The 16,554-nt window shown below is 49.8% G+C and overlaps 1 protein-coding gene across 5 annotated transcripts in view; it reads right to left on the bottom strand.

Moving 5' to 3' along the window:
* The window catches only part of KLHDC4 (kelch domain containing 4), a 68,741-nt gene that overhangs the window by 16,195 nt on the left and 35,992 nt on the right, over positions 1-16,554 (bottom strand). For all 5 annotated transcript variants that reach the window (XM_032156236.2, XM_058440396.1, XM_058440397.1 and 2 more), the window contains exons 6-7: positions 9,164-9,256; positions 4,922-5,081 (exon numbers count right to left, since the gene is read on the bottom strand). In XM_032156236.2, coding sequence (XP_032012127.1) covers positions 4,922-5,081; positions 9,164-9,256 — 253 coding nt within the window. The remainder of the gene's footprint in view (positions 1-4,921; positions 5,082-9,163; positions 9,257-16,554) is intronic.

Raw genomic sequence — 16,554 nt, 5'->3', positions numbered from 1 at the left:
CACCCAGAAACAGGTGCGGCCACAGGTCTGTGTGTACTGGAACATGAGTAGGAGCCGCTGTCGCGCCCAATTCCCCAGCACGAGACAAGCTGAGCCACCGTGCAGCCGGTGACCTGGGAGAGCTGGTCACGGAGCTGAGGGGCCCGGTGGGCACGGAGCTCTGACTCCGAGGTCAGCCGGGATCTGTCAAGTCACACAATCCACACTCGCAACAACTCTGTCTGCTTCCGGTCTTCCAGGAGCTCAGCTCCCAAGTGGCAAATGAAAGGACGCTCTGGCCTCTGCCAGCATGCTCCACTGCCACACAGAAACAGTGAGGTGTGCAGAGAACAGCTCTCTCCTGACTATGCACAGACGTTATCTCCTGACCTCCAGGCACACAATGACGACTGAGGTCAAAACGCAGGCAGGAAGGAGGGCCCCGCCCTCAGCAGGACTCAGCCCCTGGCTGCCCACGTGTCCATGGAAACAGACCACTAGGTGATAAACCTTCCACCGTCGCGCCCCCACCCTCCCCATCCAAACGCCATTTCCAAAGAGCTACGCTCGTTCCCTGGTTCTCTAAAGGAACGAGAATTCCCCCTCTCTGGAAGCTCCCACAACACCGGAAGCACATACTAAGGACTGAGTCTTTGCACACGTGAATGTTGCTGCGTCTGTTGTCCCACAAGTTGCATCTCTTTTGTTAGGATACAAGTCATCGTAGTCAAAGCACTAGCTGGACCCAGACTGACTCGGAATTTACAAAACCTGGTTACGATACTGACCAAAGCTGCCAGTTCTTCGTGGCAGCGCAAAGCCTGGAGGGTGTTTCAAGTCCTCCTAAGGCTACTCAGATGCATCTCCTGAGGGAGCCTGGGATGGGATCTGGTTATAGGAGGAGGAAGGAGGGCAGGTGTCTGTGAGTTCCTCTTAATCTACAGGCAGCTTCAGCCCCAAGGTCAAGGCTCTGAGCACTACTGTCCACTTCATGAACCCGAGCTCTTCACATGTCAAACTCTGGAGCCTTGCCATGCAGAACCAGGGTCAGAATGCCTTCATCTGATCAAACACTGTCAAGCACGCCACTGTCCAGGCACCAGGCACGTAAGTGGACAAAAGTCTGGCCTTGTGAGACTCTCTTCTCCAGGCTGAGAGACGATGGCCAAGTCTGTCTCCAGCAGGGAGGATGGTGAGCAGAAGGATAAGGACTCGCAGGGGGATGGAAGCTGGGGGCAGCCCTGCTGAGACGAGGACCATGGGGGTTGTGCATGGAGGAGACCTGGCCTGGCTTGCATCTATCTCTGCAGGTCACTCCAGCTGCTGCACTGTGGTGTGATCCTGAGAGCCCCAGGGAGGCGCCAGCTCTGGCAGGAAAGTGCAGGGCATGGCAGTGGGCAGGGGTCAGGCACTCTCCAAGCCATCTCTACTTGCTCAGTGAAATGTGAGGTGAGGGTGGGTGGTGGGTGGCAGGACCTCCTGGGAGCATGGACGGGGCCTGCGTGGGGGAGAGGCGTGTGCCCACAGTGTGTGGGGTCTTCTCTGGCCTCGGCCGTGCAGCAGCACAGCACAGCACAGCTGCGTCCTGCCAAGAGGACAGAGCATGGGGGGTGGGGGTGTAATGGCGCCAGAGCAAGGACGAGCTTCCCCCAGTCCCAAGCTCAGGTACAGGCCATGTACCAAAGTTCCTGCAGACTGCCGCTTCGGCCACGGCGCAGCTGACCACCTGCTTAGGCTACCAACTTTTTTTTTACACTCCATACCATTCACAACTCAAATCTCTCGCTAATTCTGATAAATCTCTCATGAATCCAAACAGATAAGCTTTTCACTGCAATTCCAAATGCCACAGGCTCAGAGCCAAGAGCTACTGAACTAAGTGGATTGAGATCATCCACCGTCAGACTGAGGGCAGGTGCACGTGGCTGCAGACAGCAGCTGCTGAGAATGACATGCGATTCTGATGAAAGCGATACAGCTTAGCCGGTCTGGCTGTTCACCGTCCTGCTGCACTGTACGACGCATCTGCTGGGAGAAAGCACTAGACTGGGGCATCCTGCCTGGCTTTCGGCCAAGTCAGCCTGTTCTCAGTGCCCTCCCGCACTCCAGAGTATCTAGACAAGCCTGACCGATGCCAGCCACTACTCCAGAAAATAGTGTGATTTTCTCTGTGCAGAACAAAAGATGACCAAGAAAAAAATCGGTTCATTCCGATCAACTCGGTTCAATCTCTGACCAATTGCCATTAAAAGGCTGAAATCCTTTATTGCCAGGGCAGCAGAATGAACGTGGATCAGAATGGAGAAACAGACCTATGTTCCTGCAGGCATGTGATTTTCAACAAAGTTTCCTAAGGTATTCAATGGAGAATAAAAAGCCTTTTCTTTTTTCTTTTTTTTTGAGACGAGTCTTGCTCTATTGCCCAGGCTGGAATGTAGTAGCACAATCTTGGCTCACTGCAACCTCCACCTCCAAAGTTCAAGTGATTCTGCTATCTCAGCCTCCCAAGTAGCTGGGATTACAGGCAGGCCCCACCACGCCTGGCTAATTTTTGTATTTTTTAGTAGAGATGGGGTTTCACCATGTTGGCCAGGCTGATCTTGAACTCGTGACCTCAAGCGATCCACCCGCCTCAGCATCCCAAAGTGCTGGGATTATAGACGTAAGCCACTGTGCTCTGCCTAAAAAGCCTTTTCAACAGATGATGCTGAGATAAGTGAGTATCTATATGGGGGAAACAGAGAGCCTCAACACTCACCTCATGCTACTCTTGAGAATTAGTTCCAGGCAGATCACAGCACTAACTGTGAAACCATATAATTTTTAGAGAAAAATAAAAGAAAATCTTTGTTACTGAAGGTAAACAAGGTCTTCCGGTATCACAGATAACAATAATCACAAAAGAAAAACGTAATAAATTAGATTTTATCAAAAGTCAAAGCTTCTCATCAACACACACTTCGGAAGGTGACCAGCCAAGCCACGACTGGGAGGGTATTTGTAATCCACACACCTGAAAAGAACTGGTATCCAGAATGTCAGCTTCTGCGACTAACAAAACTACAGCCCATTAAAAATAGCAGGAGACGTGAACACACACTTCAGGAAAGACAAGCTCACGAAAAGCGCTCAACACCAGCAGTCATCAGAGAAATGCGAATTAAAACCATGAGGTACCACACATCCACCAGAGTAGCTAAAAACGGAAAGACTGACGCCATCGGGGCTGTTAAGAACAGGGGGCAACTGGAACTCCCTGACATTTCCGGCACAAGTGGAACCGGCCACTGCTTTGGGAAGACAGCTGACCATTCCTTATTAAATAACACCCACACCCACACCCACCCCAGGGCCCAGCAGTTCCACTCTAGATATCTATTTTCCCAAGAGAAACCAACGCATGTAGCCACTCAAAAGATTCGTATGGACATGCTCTCAGTAGCTTTATTCACAGCTGCTTCCAAAGGCTGTGTCTTCTGAAGAATGGAAACAGACCAGGTGTCCATCAACGAAAAACAGAACCACACACTGTGGGATAGTCATATAATGGAACACCTCAGCACGAAGCAGCAATGAACAGAAACATGCAACACGTGGATCTGAAAAGCTGAGTGAAAGAAGACTGGCCCCACATCGGGGTAACTGTTTAGCAGAAGCTCCAGGACAGGCAGATCTATTACGGTGGGAAAATCAGAGCAGCCTCACCTCCGGGCCGGGAGAAGAGCAGCGGGGCCGAGTGGGAAGGGCACGGCAGGATCAGGGTGTGGGTCACATGGTGCGTACACTTGTAATAATGTGTCCCCTCACTGTAAGTAAATGACGCATAAGAAATTACCACCGACTACAGGCGCCCGCCACCACGCCCGGCTAATTTTTTGTATTTTTAGTACAGATGGGGTTTCACAGTGTTAGCCAGGATGGTCTCGATCTCCTGACCTCGTGAGCCGCTCACCTCGGCCTCCCAAAGTGCTGGGATTACAGGCGTGAGCCACCGCACCCAGCCTAAGTATAGCAAAATCTTAATAGCAGGATCTAGCAGGAGTATACAGGTGTTCCCCATAAAATTCTTTCAAGTCAGCTGTGGTTGAAAATTTTCAAAATACAAAGGATTTTTTAAAACCCTACAGTGAGATACTATTTCGTACCTCTCAGATTCACAGAAATATAAAGGTTGGCAGAGTGTGAAACGGGAGTAAAGCAACAGGAACACTGGAGTGCCGAGGACAGAGCGTGCGTGAGCCGCCTCTGTGGAGCACATGCCCCACGAGCAGGAGGCTCCGGTACCTGTGAGGAGCACACATTCCACGAGCAGATGGCAGTACACGTGCGGAGCACACACCCCACGAGCAGCAGGCACATGTGAGGAGCACACATTCCATGAGCAGGAGGCTCCGGTACGTGTGAGGAGCACACATTCCATAAGCAGATGCCAGTACACGTGTGGAGCACACGCCCCACAAGCAGGAGGGTGTGGCGCGAGATCATTCCTGTCAGCACTGTTCTCAGGTTACCAAAGAAACAAGCCCGTTAACAGGAGCCAGGAGAATTTCATTCCACAGGGAATACTACACAGTATTGAGCGTGCATGGTGCAGGAAGGAGACCCTCAGAACACAGAATTGCTCACACTGCACTGCTGACAGGGGTGTGGAGGAGAACAGAACAGGGCCCTAACACAGCACCAAGTTCACAGAGGAAATGATTAATACGATCTCTATTTCTAATTCAATACAAACAACTGTTTATATGCAACCAGAGTAATCCCACGTGAAAGTTTCAATGTTCATGAAACTGAAGAGACCACAGACAGCAGCGCCTGTTTCCCCACGACGCAACTCACGTTTCCCCAACCCGCGCCTCGCCTGTTTCCCCACCCCGCACCTTGCCTGTTTCCCCCGTTTACCCACCCCGCGCCTCGCCTGTTTCCCCACCCCCTGCCTTACCTGTTTCGAGTAGCCCCCGTAGATGATAATGCCGCCCTGGGGAGTGACGGACATCTGGCAGCCTGATCTGGGTGTGGGCCCCGTCCCTGACGGGGACAGCTTGCTCCATGTGAAGGTGTCCAGATTAAAGGCATACACATCGTTGTAGTAGATGTAATCCCTGGTTAGAACGAACACCAGCTGTCAGGGTCCGTAACACTGGGAAAAGCCCCGACATTAAAAGCTGAACTGATTTAAATTAAAGGTAAATTTCCTACTGTTTGGGAAAAAACTCAAATCATTTTTCTCCTCTGCTCTTACACCAACACAACAATCAACACAGAAACGTGGGCGCTTTCCCTGCAACAGGCCAGAGACACCAGTCAGGTCTCCTCAAACTCAATCTTGACACAATCTACCTGGAGACAGGGCAACATTTTTACCAACTCACCTGTTTAATTCAAGTTTGAATTTTTTTTTTTTTTTTTTTTTGAGAAGGAGGGTCTCTCCCCTCTCCCCCCGGCTGGGGAGCGGTGGCGGGTTCTCGGCTCACTGCAAGCTCCGCCTCCCAGGTTCACGCCATTCTCCTGCCTCAGCCTCTCCGAGTAGCTGGGACTACAGGCGCCCGCCACCACGCCCGGCTAATTTTTTGTATTTTTAATAGAGACGGGGTTTCACCGTGGTCTCGATCTCCTGACCTCGTGATCCGCCCGCCTCGGCCTCCCAAAGTGCTGGGATTACAAGCGTGAGCCACCGCGCCCGGCCTCAAGTTTGAATTTATATGAAAGGACCACAAGCATGTGTGAGTTCGCATTTGAAAACCGGAAATAATGCTGGCCCACAGAGGCAGAGGAATTTAATCTCAAAGCCATACTGCATTTTCTTACACAGTCAACACAGTCACAAACAATTCCACTAGGTTACTAGGTGTGCAACCGTAAGGGCAGCAGTGAATGGCGTCTCCAATGGGATGATCAGAACGGAGGTGTGAGCAGCCTGGCAGCAAGGGCAGTAAGGCCCCACAGTGGACTGGAGGGGTGAGCGAGGGGACTGGGCGCTCCGCAGAAACTGAAGACCACAGAAGCCGATCCTCTGCGCCAGAAATCACAGCGCAGTAAGGAAGCCCCGCAGCCCTGCCCTGCTCAGTGCCTGCCGGACCCAGAGATCACGGCGCGGCAAGGAAGCCCCGCAGCCCTGCCCTGCTCAGTGCCTGCCGGGCCCAGAGATCACGGCGCGGCAAGGAAGCCCCGCAGCCCTGCCCTGCTCGGTGCCTGCCGGACCCAGCACGCAGACTGGGCTGAACAGGGAAGTGGCAGCTTTGCTGGAGGCATGGGGAGACTCCAAGGCGCACCCAGAACGTCCTGTCCTAATGTGGAACGTTGACAGAATAATTGTGAAAGGGTTAGGGCTGCTCTCCAGCTACTCAAAAAGGAGAGCCAAACTGATTTTCTAAGGAAAGAAAGCTTGAAGAGCAAGCAGCTCGAGCCCAAGTCTCAAGTGCCCGGTTTTCTCCTGTTTGTTCCTGTTTTGTGTGAAGCAGGGAAACTCACAGGGCGTTTACCCAGCACCAGCTGCCACGTCTGGTCTTAAGATAAACAGGCTGGGCACAGTGGCTCACACCTATAATCCCAGCACTTTGGGAGTCTGAGGCAGGTGGATCACTTGAGGCCAGGAGTTCAAAACCAGCCTGGCCAATATGGTGAAACCTCCTCTCTACTAAAAATACAAAAATTAGCCAGGCATGCGGGTGGGTGCCTATAATCCCAGCTACTCAGGAGGCTGAGGCACGAGAATAGTTTGAACCTAGGAGGTGGAGGCTGCAGTGAGCTGAGATCGCGCCACTGCACTCCAGCCTGGGCGACCGAGTGAGATTCTGTCTCAAAAAAAGAAGAAAGAAAAGATAACCTGACCTTGCTGACTGCAACTCAGACTGACCACATCCTTCGCAGGACGATGGCTCTTAAAATAGAATCTGAGGAATGTGGAAATGTGGAAGCTTGTAATCTTATAAGACTGCTACGGACCACTGTTTTTTCAGATTTCGGGTCGCAGATTTTTAGTACAAAGATTCTACTTTGCACGTAAGATAAATACAGAGTATTTTCTCTATAAATGCAGAATACAGTTTAAGGAAAACTCAAAGTTGGCATTTAAATAATTTTAAACAAGATCACAATAGCTTTGAACAAATTTCTGATTTTAAAATGGCTGCAAGTTAAAACAAACATGAAGCATGATTTGATTTATAACCTGTAAGTTCAGAGGAGGAAGGGGTTGTACAATCTCACTGTCCTACACATAGTAGGTAATGAATTAATGCTCTGACAAACTTCTACGTGCATTCTGACCATTATTTGTTTTAAAATAAATTTTAAGAATGAACATAAGGCTAGGTGCGGTGGCTCACACCTATAATCCCAGCACTTTGGGAGGCCAAAGCATGTGGATCATGATGTCAGCAGTTCGAGACCAGCCTGGCCAACATAGTGAAACCCCATCTCTACTAAAAATACAAAAATTAGCTGGGCATGGCGGCTCACTTCAACATCCGCCTCCCCAGTTCAAGCGATTCTCTTGTCTCAGCCTCCTGAGCGCCTGGGATTAAAGGTGTGCACCACCACCCCTGGCTAATTTTTTTGTATTTTTTAGTAGAGATGAGTTTTTGCCACATTGGCCAGGCTGCTCTCAAACTTCTGGCCTCAAGTGATCCACCCACCTCAGCCTCCCCAAGTGCTGGGATGACAGGTGTGAGCCACCATGCTCTGCAAAAATCATTTTTTAGTTTGAATTACATTTTTAAATCTTTCCCCCTTGAAAAGTATTTAAGAATTTGGATCCGTTTTCCCCCCAGTTCACAAAATTAATGACAATATGTCAGTGAAGAAAATCTGAAACCTGGCTGGGCACAGTGGCTCACGCCTATAATCCCAGCACTTTGGGAGGCTGTACAGACTTATCACGATGGACCAAGAATCACGACAGGGTGCAACTGGACTCACCATGTGACAAAGGTCAGTGGCACCTTCACATCAATCAATTGCCATGCTGGTTCCTGAGGGACCAGTAGAGAAAGAGGGCTTCAAATGAGGCTCTGGAGATACAGACAGCCACTGTCTCCGACACCACGAAGCCAGGAGAAAGCCCTTCAAAGATGGCCTTCACCAGGGTTGCAGAGTCTGTGACACTTCACTCAGAACACTACTGCGCTTATGACAGAAACAGGGATAACCAGCTCCCCTGTGTCTTGCTTTTCTGGACTGAACTAAGTAAGCTCAAGAAGATATGTGAGCAGATGACGGGCCTAAAACAATGAGAAAGCCCGCAGCTCACCCTGGGCAGCCATGCCGGCTGCACGAACACCCACGTGACATCAAAAGAGAACCGCAGACCTCTTCCGGCATCGCTGTGCAGAGCGTGCTATCACTGCTCTCCTGGACAGGAGTGTTCTGAAATGATTACAGACCCGTGGCTCTCAAAGTGAGGTCTCCTGGCCAGCAACGTCAACATCACCTGGTAACTTGTTAAAATGCAGATTCTTGGGCCTCACTCCAGGCCTCTGAGTCAGAGCTGCGATCAGCACTCTAACCAGCCCTCCAGGGTATCCTGAACCAAGCTAACGTTTGAGAATCCCATTTTATTTATTTATTTATTTATTTATTTATTTATTTATTTATTTATTTATTTAAACAAAGTCTCACTTTGTCACCCAGGCTGGAGTTCAGTGGCACAATCTCAACTCACTGCAACCTCCATCTCCTGGGTTCAAGTGATTCTCCTGCCTCAGCCTCCTGAGTAGCTGAGATTACAGGCACCTGCCATCACGCCCAGCCAATTTTTGTATTTTTAGTAGAGAAAGGGTTTCACTATGTTGGCCAGGCTGGTTTCGAACTCTTGACCTCAAGTGATCCACCCGCCTCAGCCTCCTAAAGTGCTGGGATTATAGGCGTGAGGCACCATGCCCAGCCAAAACCCCATTTTAGATAGAACTAGCCACATCATTTGCAGAGCCTGGTGTAAAATTAAAATGTGGGGTCCCTTGTTCAACAATGGTTAAGAATTTCAATAGGAATACAGCATGAAGCCAGTGTGAGGCCAGGTGTGAGGCCCTTTGGAGGGCAAGGCCCTGTGTGGCCGCCCAAAGCCCATGAAGCTGGATTTGGGAGGATGGGTACGTCTTTCCTGCGTATTCAGAAAGCTCTTCCTATAAAAAGCCCACTCCTTAATGCTTCGGTAGAGAAAGATTTTTCCTTTCTTGGTACCAACCGTGTACTCTCATGGAAGCCACCGAAAAGGATCAATTGTCTCTTCCATGCCACCATCCGATGTCCACTCCGACCCGAAGGACCGCCTGTTGATCTAAAATGAAAGAAACAAAAAGACACTATCAACTTGATTAATTTCTGGTTGCTCTAAAGACGACAACAACAAACAAAACCCAGTTTTTACACTGATTTCTGTTTTGTGAACACTTACTGCTCACAAATTAAATACCATTTAATCTGATCCATGGGCTACCAAAACCATCCTGCTAAGAGCCCAGCTAGCTAAGCTCAAACCTCAAGAATAAAACAGGAGAACATCTCCAAGGCCTTGGACTGCATAAAGATTTTCTAGGTAGAACATTACAAACTGGACTCCACCAAAATAAAAAACTTCAAAGATACACCATTAGAAAATAAAAAGACAAGCAACAGACTGGGAGAAGTATCTTGAAACATATGACTGACAAATGACTTGTATCCAGAATATATACAGAATTCTATCTTTTTTTTTTTTTTTTTTTTTTGAGACGGAGTCTCCCTCTGTCTCCCAGGCTGGAGTTCAGTGGCCAGATCTCGGCTCACTGCAACCTTCGCCTCCCAAGTTCAAGCGGTTTTTCTGCCTCAGCCTCCTGAGTAGCTGGAATTACAAGCATGCACCACCACATCCAGCTGATTTTTTATATTTCTAGTAGAGATGGGGGTTTCACCATGTTGGCCAGGCTGGTCTCGAACTCGTGACCTCAAGTGATCTGCCCGCCTCGGCCTCCCAAAGTGCTGAGATTACAGGCATGAGCCACTGCGCCGGGCCCAGAATTCTATCTTGAAAGTAAGATAAATGACCCAATAAAAATATAGGCAAAAGATCTGATCAGAAAGTTCGTGAAATAGAAAAATGAGGAAAACAAGATGGAAAATGGCCAATGAAAAAAGGAAAGGATGCCCAACACCACAAGTGGTCAGGGAAACACATGCCGAGTCCACAGTGACCTCCTGCCACACATGGCTGGGCACTTGAGATCAAGACAACATCAGGTGCCGGCGAGGACGCGGTGCGGCTGGAGCCATGGCACCAGTGAGAACGTAAGACAGTGAAACGACGACGAAACATAAACTTGGCGCACAGCTTAGCAATCTGACATAAGACATAGACTCAAGAGAAAGGAAAACACCAGTCCACACAGACGGACATGCACATGTTTATAGATGCTCTTGTAAGTGTCACCACCAGCAGCCGAGTTGTCCCTCAGTGGGTGAATGAACAGCACGTGGTGCTCCCCACATGGGGGAGGACTTCTCAGAAACAAAAAGGCATCATTTACTGATGCACACAGCAATGCGAATGAATCCTTTTTTTTTTTTTTTTTGAGACAGAGTCTCGCTGTCACCCAGGCTGGAGTGCAGTGGCGCGATCTCGGCTCACTGCAGGCTCCGCCCCCCAGGGTTCACGCCATTCTCCTGCCTCAGCCTCCCGAGTAGCTGGGACTACAGGCGCCCGCAGCCTTAAAAACATCTCGCTGAAGGAAGGCAGGTTCTGCTGGACTCCATGCACATGGGCGTCTTATAGGCGAGATCCGATCCATCTTCGGCCCAGGATGGCCGCTCAGGGCAGGAGCTGGGAGGGGACCAACCACAGCTCTCTGGGGTGACGAGAAGGGCCTACATCTTGACTGTGGTGGTAATTACATAAGTGTGCATATTTCTGTTTTTTTTTTTTTTTTGACAGAGTTTCATTCTTGTTGCCCAGGCTGGAGTGCAATAGCACAATCTCAGCTCACTGCAACCTCTGCCTCCAGGGTTCAAGCGAATCTCCTGCCTCAGCCTCCCGAGTAGCTGGGATTACAGGTGCCCGCCACCACGACCAGCTAATTTTTGTATTTTCAGTAGAGATGGGGTTTCATCATATTGGTCAGGCTGGTCTCGAACTCCTGACCTCACGTGGTCTGCCTGCCTCAGCCTCCCAAAGTGCTGGGATTACAGGCATGAGCCACCGTGTCCGGTCGGGTGTGTATATTTCTTAACACTCATCTAAGTGTACACCTAAAAGGTGTGCATTTTATTGAATTTTACTGTAATTATGTCTCAATAAAACTGATATAAAAATACATGGCAATAAAAAAATACAAAAAGCAAATTTAAAACCGTAAAAATACACACAAATAATAAAAAGGTATAATCAACCTCCCTAGTAATCAAAGAATTTCAAATACAGCAGAGATACCATTTTATTCTATCAACTTGACAAAGATGTTTAAGAATCAGATTCTTTAAAATATTGCATGTCATGGGACAATGCTCGAAAAACAGTAGGTGAAAAGGCAGGTCCAAAGCAAATCCTATCCCAGCTTCTATAGGTGAAAAGGCGGGTCCAAAGCAAATCCTATCCCAGCTTCTATAGGTGAAAAGGCAGGTGCAAAGCAAATCCTATCCCAGCTTCTATAGGTGAAAAGGCAGGTGCAAAGCAAATCCTATCCCAGCTTCTATAGGTGAAAAGGCAGGTGCAAAGCAAATCTTATCCCAGCTTCTACCAGTGAAAAGGCAGGTGCAAAGCAAATCCTATCCCAGCTTCTACATGGGGGGTTCTCAGTGGTTTTCCCATCTTGATCGTTTCCTGCATCTCCCAGCAGTCTTCCAGTGAGCAGGCATGACTTTCACAACCAGAGAGAGGAGCACTAAAACAGAGAGGGGTGGGGAGGCGGCGCTGGGACAGCAAGTGCTCAGAAAGCTCGCAGAGGTGCTTACGCCGGCCACGGATGTGCAGGGCGCCCAGGCACAGAGGAGGCCGGGCACACAGGAATGGCTTTGGGCTGCAACATCAGCCTGAACATGGTACGTGTGCTGAGACTACCCAGGAAATCTCCTAGAGCCGCAGGCACCAGGGCAGGGCCTTAAGGAGGGTTGGTGGGCACAGTCACTGCAGCCACTCCCTGGGATCCTCACTGATGACCTGCCTCGCCTCCTACTTAGGAATCCACTCCCTGGGATCCTCCGTGGCTTTCACACCCACTCTCTGCCTGGCCCTCCCAACTCTCCACACAGGTCACAGCAACTCTGGGCTGCAAAGGATGGTTACAGCTTCAATCACACAAGTCAGTGTCTATTTAGATAATGCATTCTTCCTCCATTTATTTTTTGTGCATGTTACACAGCTGTCCCCAAAACCCACTTACAGGGTTTATGTAAAAGCCCAGAAATGGGCAGGTACCCTAAAAAACACAAGAGGGCCGGGCACGGTGGCTCACGCCTGTCATCCCAGCACTTTGGGAGGCCAAGGTGGGCAGATCACGAGGTCAGGAGTTCAAGACCAGCCTTATCAACATGGTGAAACCCTGTCTCTAGTAAAAATACAGTAATTAGCTGGGCGTGGTGGAGGCACCTGTAATGCCAGCTACTCAGGAGGCTGAGGCAGGAGAATCGCTTGAACCCAGGAGGCGGGAGCTGCAGTGAGCCGAGACAGCGCCACTGCACTCCAGTCTGGGCGATAGAGCAAGACTCCGTCTCAAGAAAAAAAAAAAAAAACCATCAAGACCTGGAATCTCAAACGTAAAAGGAAGCTTGAGCAATCTAATCCAAGTTTACTAAAGTTCAGAGAATTCACCGCATCATGAGGGTGACTGCCAGGGGTCTTCCCTTGCTCCAAGCTGGAGAGAATTCGGTTCTCACTGCTCAAATGCGGGGTCCCACAAGCTTCTCCCCTCCAGCACCCTCCATCGTATCACCAACACTTTTAATTTATCACTCAGAACGACCACCACACCCATCCATGAAATGTCAACCAGAAGCAATCAGTTCCTTTTTCTAGACACCAATTCTATTAATCCAACCTGGAGTTGGCACGAGCCTTTGGGGTGGCCTCCTCACATACTGATATCCAGCAGGATCTCAGCTCACTAAGTTTCTCTAGAGTCCTGCAAGCTGGCCTCACTTCACAGTTCCACACACTCCACAGCAGCTCCATCCCCTCCCGGCTGGGCATCCCAGGGGACAGGGCCATCCAATGGACACACTACACATGAGAGTCAATTGAGAAGAAAACCCCACATATGCGACGCAAGAAAAGAACGCCCCTCCGCCTCCTGGTGAATTTCCCGACGCCCCTCCCCCTCCTGAAGAATTTCCTGATGCCCCTCCGCCTCTTGGCGAATTTCCCGATGGATTACTTTGTAAGAACAATCTGAGGATCAGACCTTCATTCAAAACTAAGCCAGGGCTAAAACCCCATCTCTACTAACAATACAAAAAAATTAGCCGGGCATGGTGGCTGGCGCCTGTAGTCCCAGCTACTTGGGAGGCTGAGGCAGGAGAACGGTATGAACCTGGGAGATGCGGCTTGCAGTGAGCGGAGATTGCACCACTGCACTCCAGCCTGGGCAACACAGCAAGACTCCGTCTCAAAAAAAAAAAAAAAAAAAAAAAAAAAAAAAAAAAAAAACCTAAACCAGTGTGTCTGCATCCAAGTCCGCTTCAAAAAAAGACAGAACAGAACCGAGTGCTGCCACTGCCGTCCCCATCCAGCGAGGGAACACAGGCCTGGGGCCTGCCACAGCCCCGTCGACGGGGCGCCCCCCGCTGCCCTAACTGCACTGGGGCGGGGCCTCCTTCCACTGCCTGCCTGGGAACCCCACAAGAGTCTCATCCTCTGGCTGACACAACGGACTCAATTAAGTTTTTGTGGCAGTAGCCAAATATCACTGTGTTTTCTACCTAAAAGTGGAAAATTTTCTATAAAAAGATTCCATGTCCCTCTTTAGAAAAAATAAACCTACTTTTAAAAGCCCATTTATATTTGAAACCCCACCAGGCTTTTCAAAACTGCTGTCATTCCTAAATATGAAGTCTTAAAAAATCCACATGACCTCCTCAGCCAGAGGCCTATGGACAGCACAAAATACAGGGGAATGTCGTGGTGGCGGCTGCCTCGAGGCTCCGCAGCTGCTTGCAGGATGGAGCTCCAAGCGGGGCGAGCTGCCAGGCAGTGTCACCACCAGGCCCCTCGAGTGGGCCGCCGCCGTGACATTTACAGAACACCGACACATACCAGGTAACTCTACATGCTTGGGGTACAGTCAGAATTAAGCACTCTGTATGCAAACGCTTCTCTGAGTTAAGCACTCTGTATGCAAACGCTTCTCTGAGTGACTTTACAGTCTACACCTTTCAAAATTATACAACATACAGTCACGCACTGCTTAATGACAGAGACAGGTTCTGGGAAACAACACATCATTAGGCGACCTTGTCACTGTGCCGTCCGAGTGCACGCACACACTTCTGGAAGGCACAGCCTGCCACACACCTGCGCTGCCGGGAGAGCCCACTGCTTCTAGGCTACAAACCTGGACAGCATGGTACTGTCCCAGATACTCTAGGCCACTGTAACACAATGGCAAGTAGATGTCTCAACACACAAAAGGGAACTAAAAACACAGTCTGATCATCTTAGGGGACCCCCACTGTACGTGTGGTCCGCCGTGGACAGAAACATCATGAAGCGGCCGACAGCAGGACCACTGCCGCACCGGTGGCCTAGAGATATCTGCTGAGCAAAGGAGCAACTCCTGCTGGATCCCTTAGAGTCCGGGTCACAGGGGCTGAGGAAACTCAGTCTAGTGGCTCATCCTCAGACTAGAGAGCCCCTGTCTTTCAAGAGCAGTTACAGTGCAGCCAGGGAGAGCCGTGTGCAGGCACTTCCCCTTCCATTTCAAACACATGCCTTGGGAACTTCGCCCTGCTTTTCCGAGTATCAAGTCCATCAAATAACAAACGATGGTGTAAAGACAGGGCACTTAATCACGTTGTGTGGCATGATTAGTAGCCCTCTCCAGAATTCAGGCAGCCTATAAACCACACCCTTGTCTCATCTTAATGATTACTACTCAGAGAAAAACCACCATTTGTGTTTATTCTATGCCAGGCACAGTCCTTTTATGTGCATTTATCCTCACAGCAAACTCGTGGTGCAGATATTACCTTTATTCTCATTTTACAGATAAGAAAATCAGCTGGGTCCGTTGGCTCACGCCTGTAATCCCAGTACTTTGGGAGGCCGAGGCAGGTGGATCACCTGAGGTGAGGAGTTCGAAACCAGCCTGGCCAGCATGGTAAAACCCTGCCTCTATTACAAATACAAAATTAGCCAGGCATGGTGGTAGGCACCTGTAATCCCAGCTACTTGGGAGGCTGAGGCAGGAGAATTGCTTGAACCCACGAGGCAGAGGCTGCAGTGAGCTGAGATGGCGCCACTGTACTCCAGCATGGGCGACAAAAAAAAAAAAAAAAAACAGATAAGAAAATCAAGACCTACAAGTCAGGATACCCACGAAACCAGTCTGTGGCACAGCCACAATTTGAACCAAGGTATTCTGGCTGTCAACACTGATTAAGACACTAAATTACATCAAATGAAGTTAGAGGCCTCAGCACCGAAATAAACCTATGGGTCAAAAACCACTTACCCTAGGCCAGGTGCAGTAGCTCACTCCTGTAATCCCAGCACTTTGGGAGGCCGAGGCAACCAGATCACTTGAAGTCAGGAGTTCAAGACCAGCCTGGGCAACATGGTGAAACCCCGACTCTCCTAAAAATACAAAAATTAACCAAACACGGTGGTGCGCACCTGTAATCCCAGCTACTTGGAAAGCTGAGGCAAGAGAATCACTTGAACTCAGGAGGTGGAGGTTGCAGTGAGGCAAGATCACCCCACCGCACTCCAGCTCACCTTCCCAGTTTCTCTACAAATCAGTCTGTGGGTGTGTTTTTTTTTTTTTTTTTGAGACAGAGTCTCGCTCTGTCATCCAGGCTGGAGCGCAATGGCACGATCTCAGCTCATTGCTACCTCCGCCTCCCGGGTTCAAGCAATTCTTCCGCCTAAGCCTCCCGAGTAGCTGGAATTACAGGTGCCCGCCATCATGCCTGGCTAATATTTTTCTGTATTTTTGTAGAGATGGCGTTTCACCATGTTGGCCAAGCTGGTCTTCAACTCCTGACCTCAGGTGATCCACCCGCCTTGGCCTCCCAAAGTGCTGGGATTACAGGCGTGAACCACTGCGTCCAGCCTAGTCTCTATAAGTACATGTGGGTCCCGCCTCCATCCTATCACAGATACAAGCGATCATCCGTCAGCAAACGGCACAACGGGGAATCCACACACACCCCGGCTTTCCAGCAGGGCAGGTTCTGCCTTCATGAGCTACTGCTGTTTGCTGTCAATACAACCCAGGTTACGGTGGAGTCAGAGAGCTTCAGACCATGTAACCCAACCCACCCACGCCCGGAGGGCAGAGCAGGGCGTGTCCACTCCTATGCTGACCTGTACTTCACACCTGAGCCTCTCAGAGGCCAGTCACTGTTAGCTAACTCGCTGCCGTCCTTCACTACAGAGCCGCAAAATAACAG

The sequence above is a fragment of the Hylobates moloch genome, unplaced genomic scaffold (assembly GCF_009828535.3).
Source record: "Hylobates moloch isolate HMO894 unplaced genomic scaffold, HMol_V3 SCAFFOLD_6, whole genome shotgun sequence".
In the NCBI taxonomy this organism is placed as follows: Eukaryota; Metazoa; Chordata; class Mammalia; order Primates; family Hylobatidae; genus Hylobates; species Hylobates moloch.
Note: the sequence above shows the minus strand (reverse complement) of the source record. Positions and strands in the feature narration are given on the sequence as shown.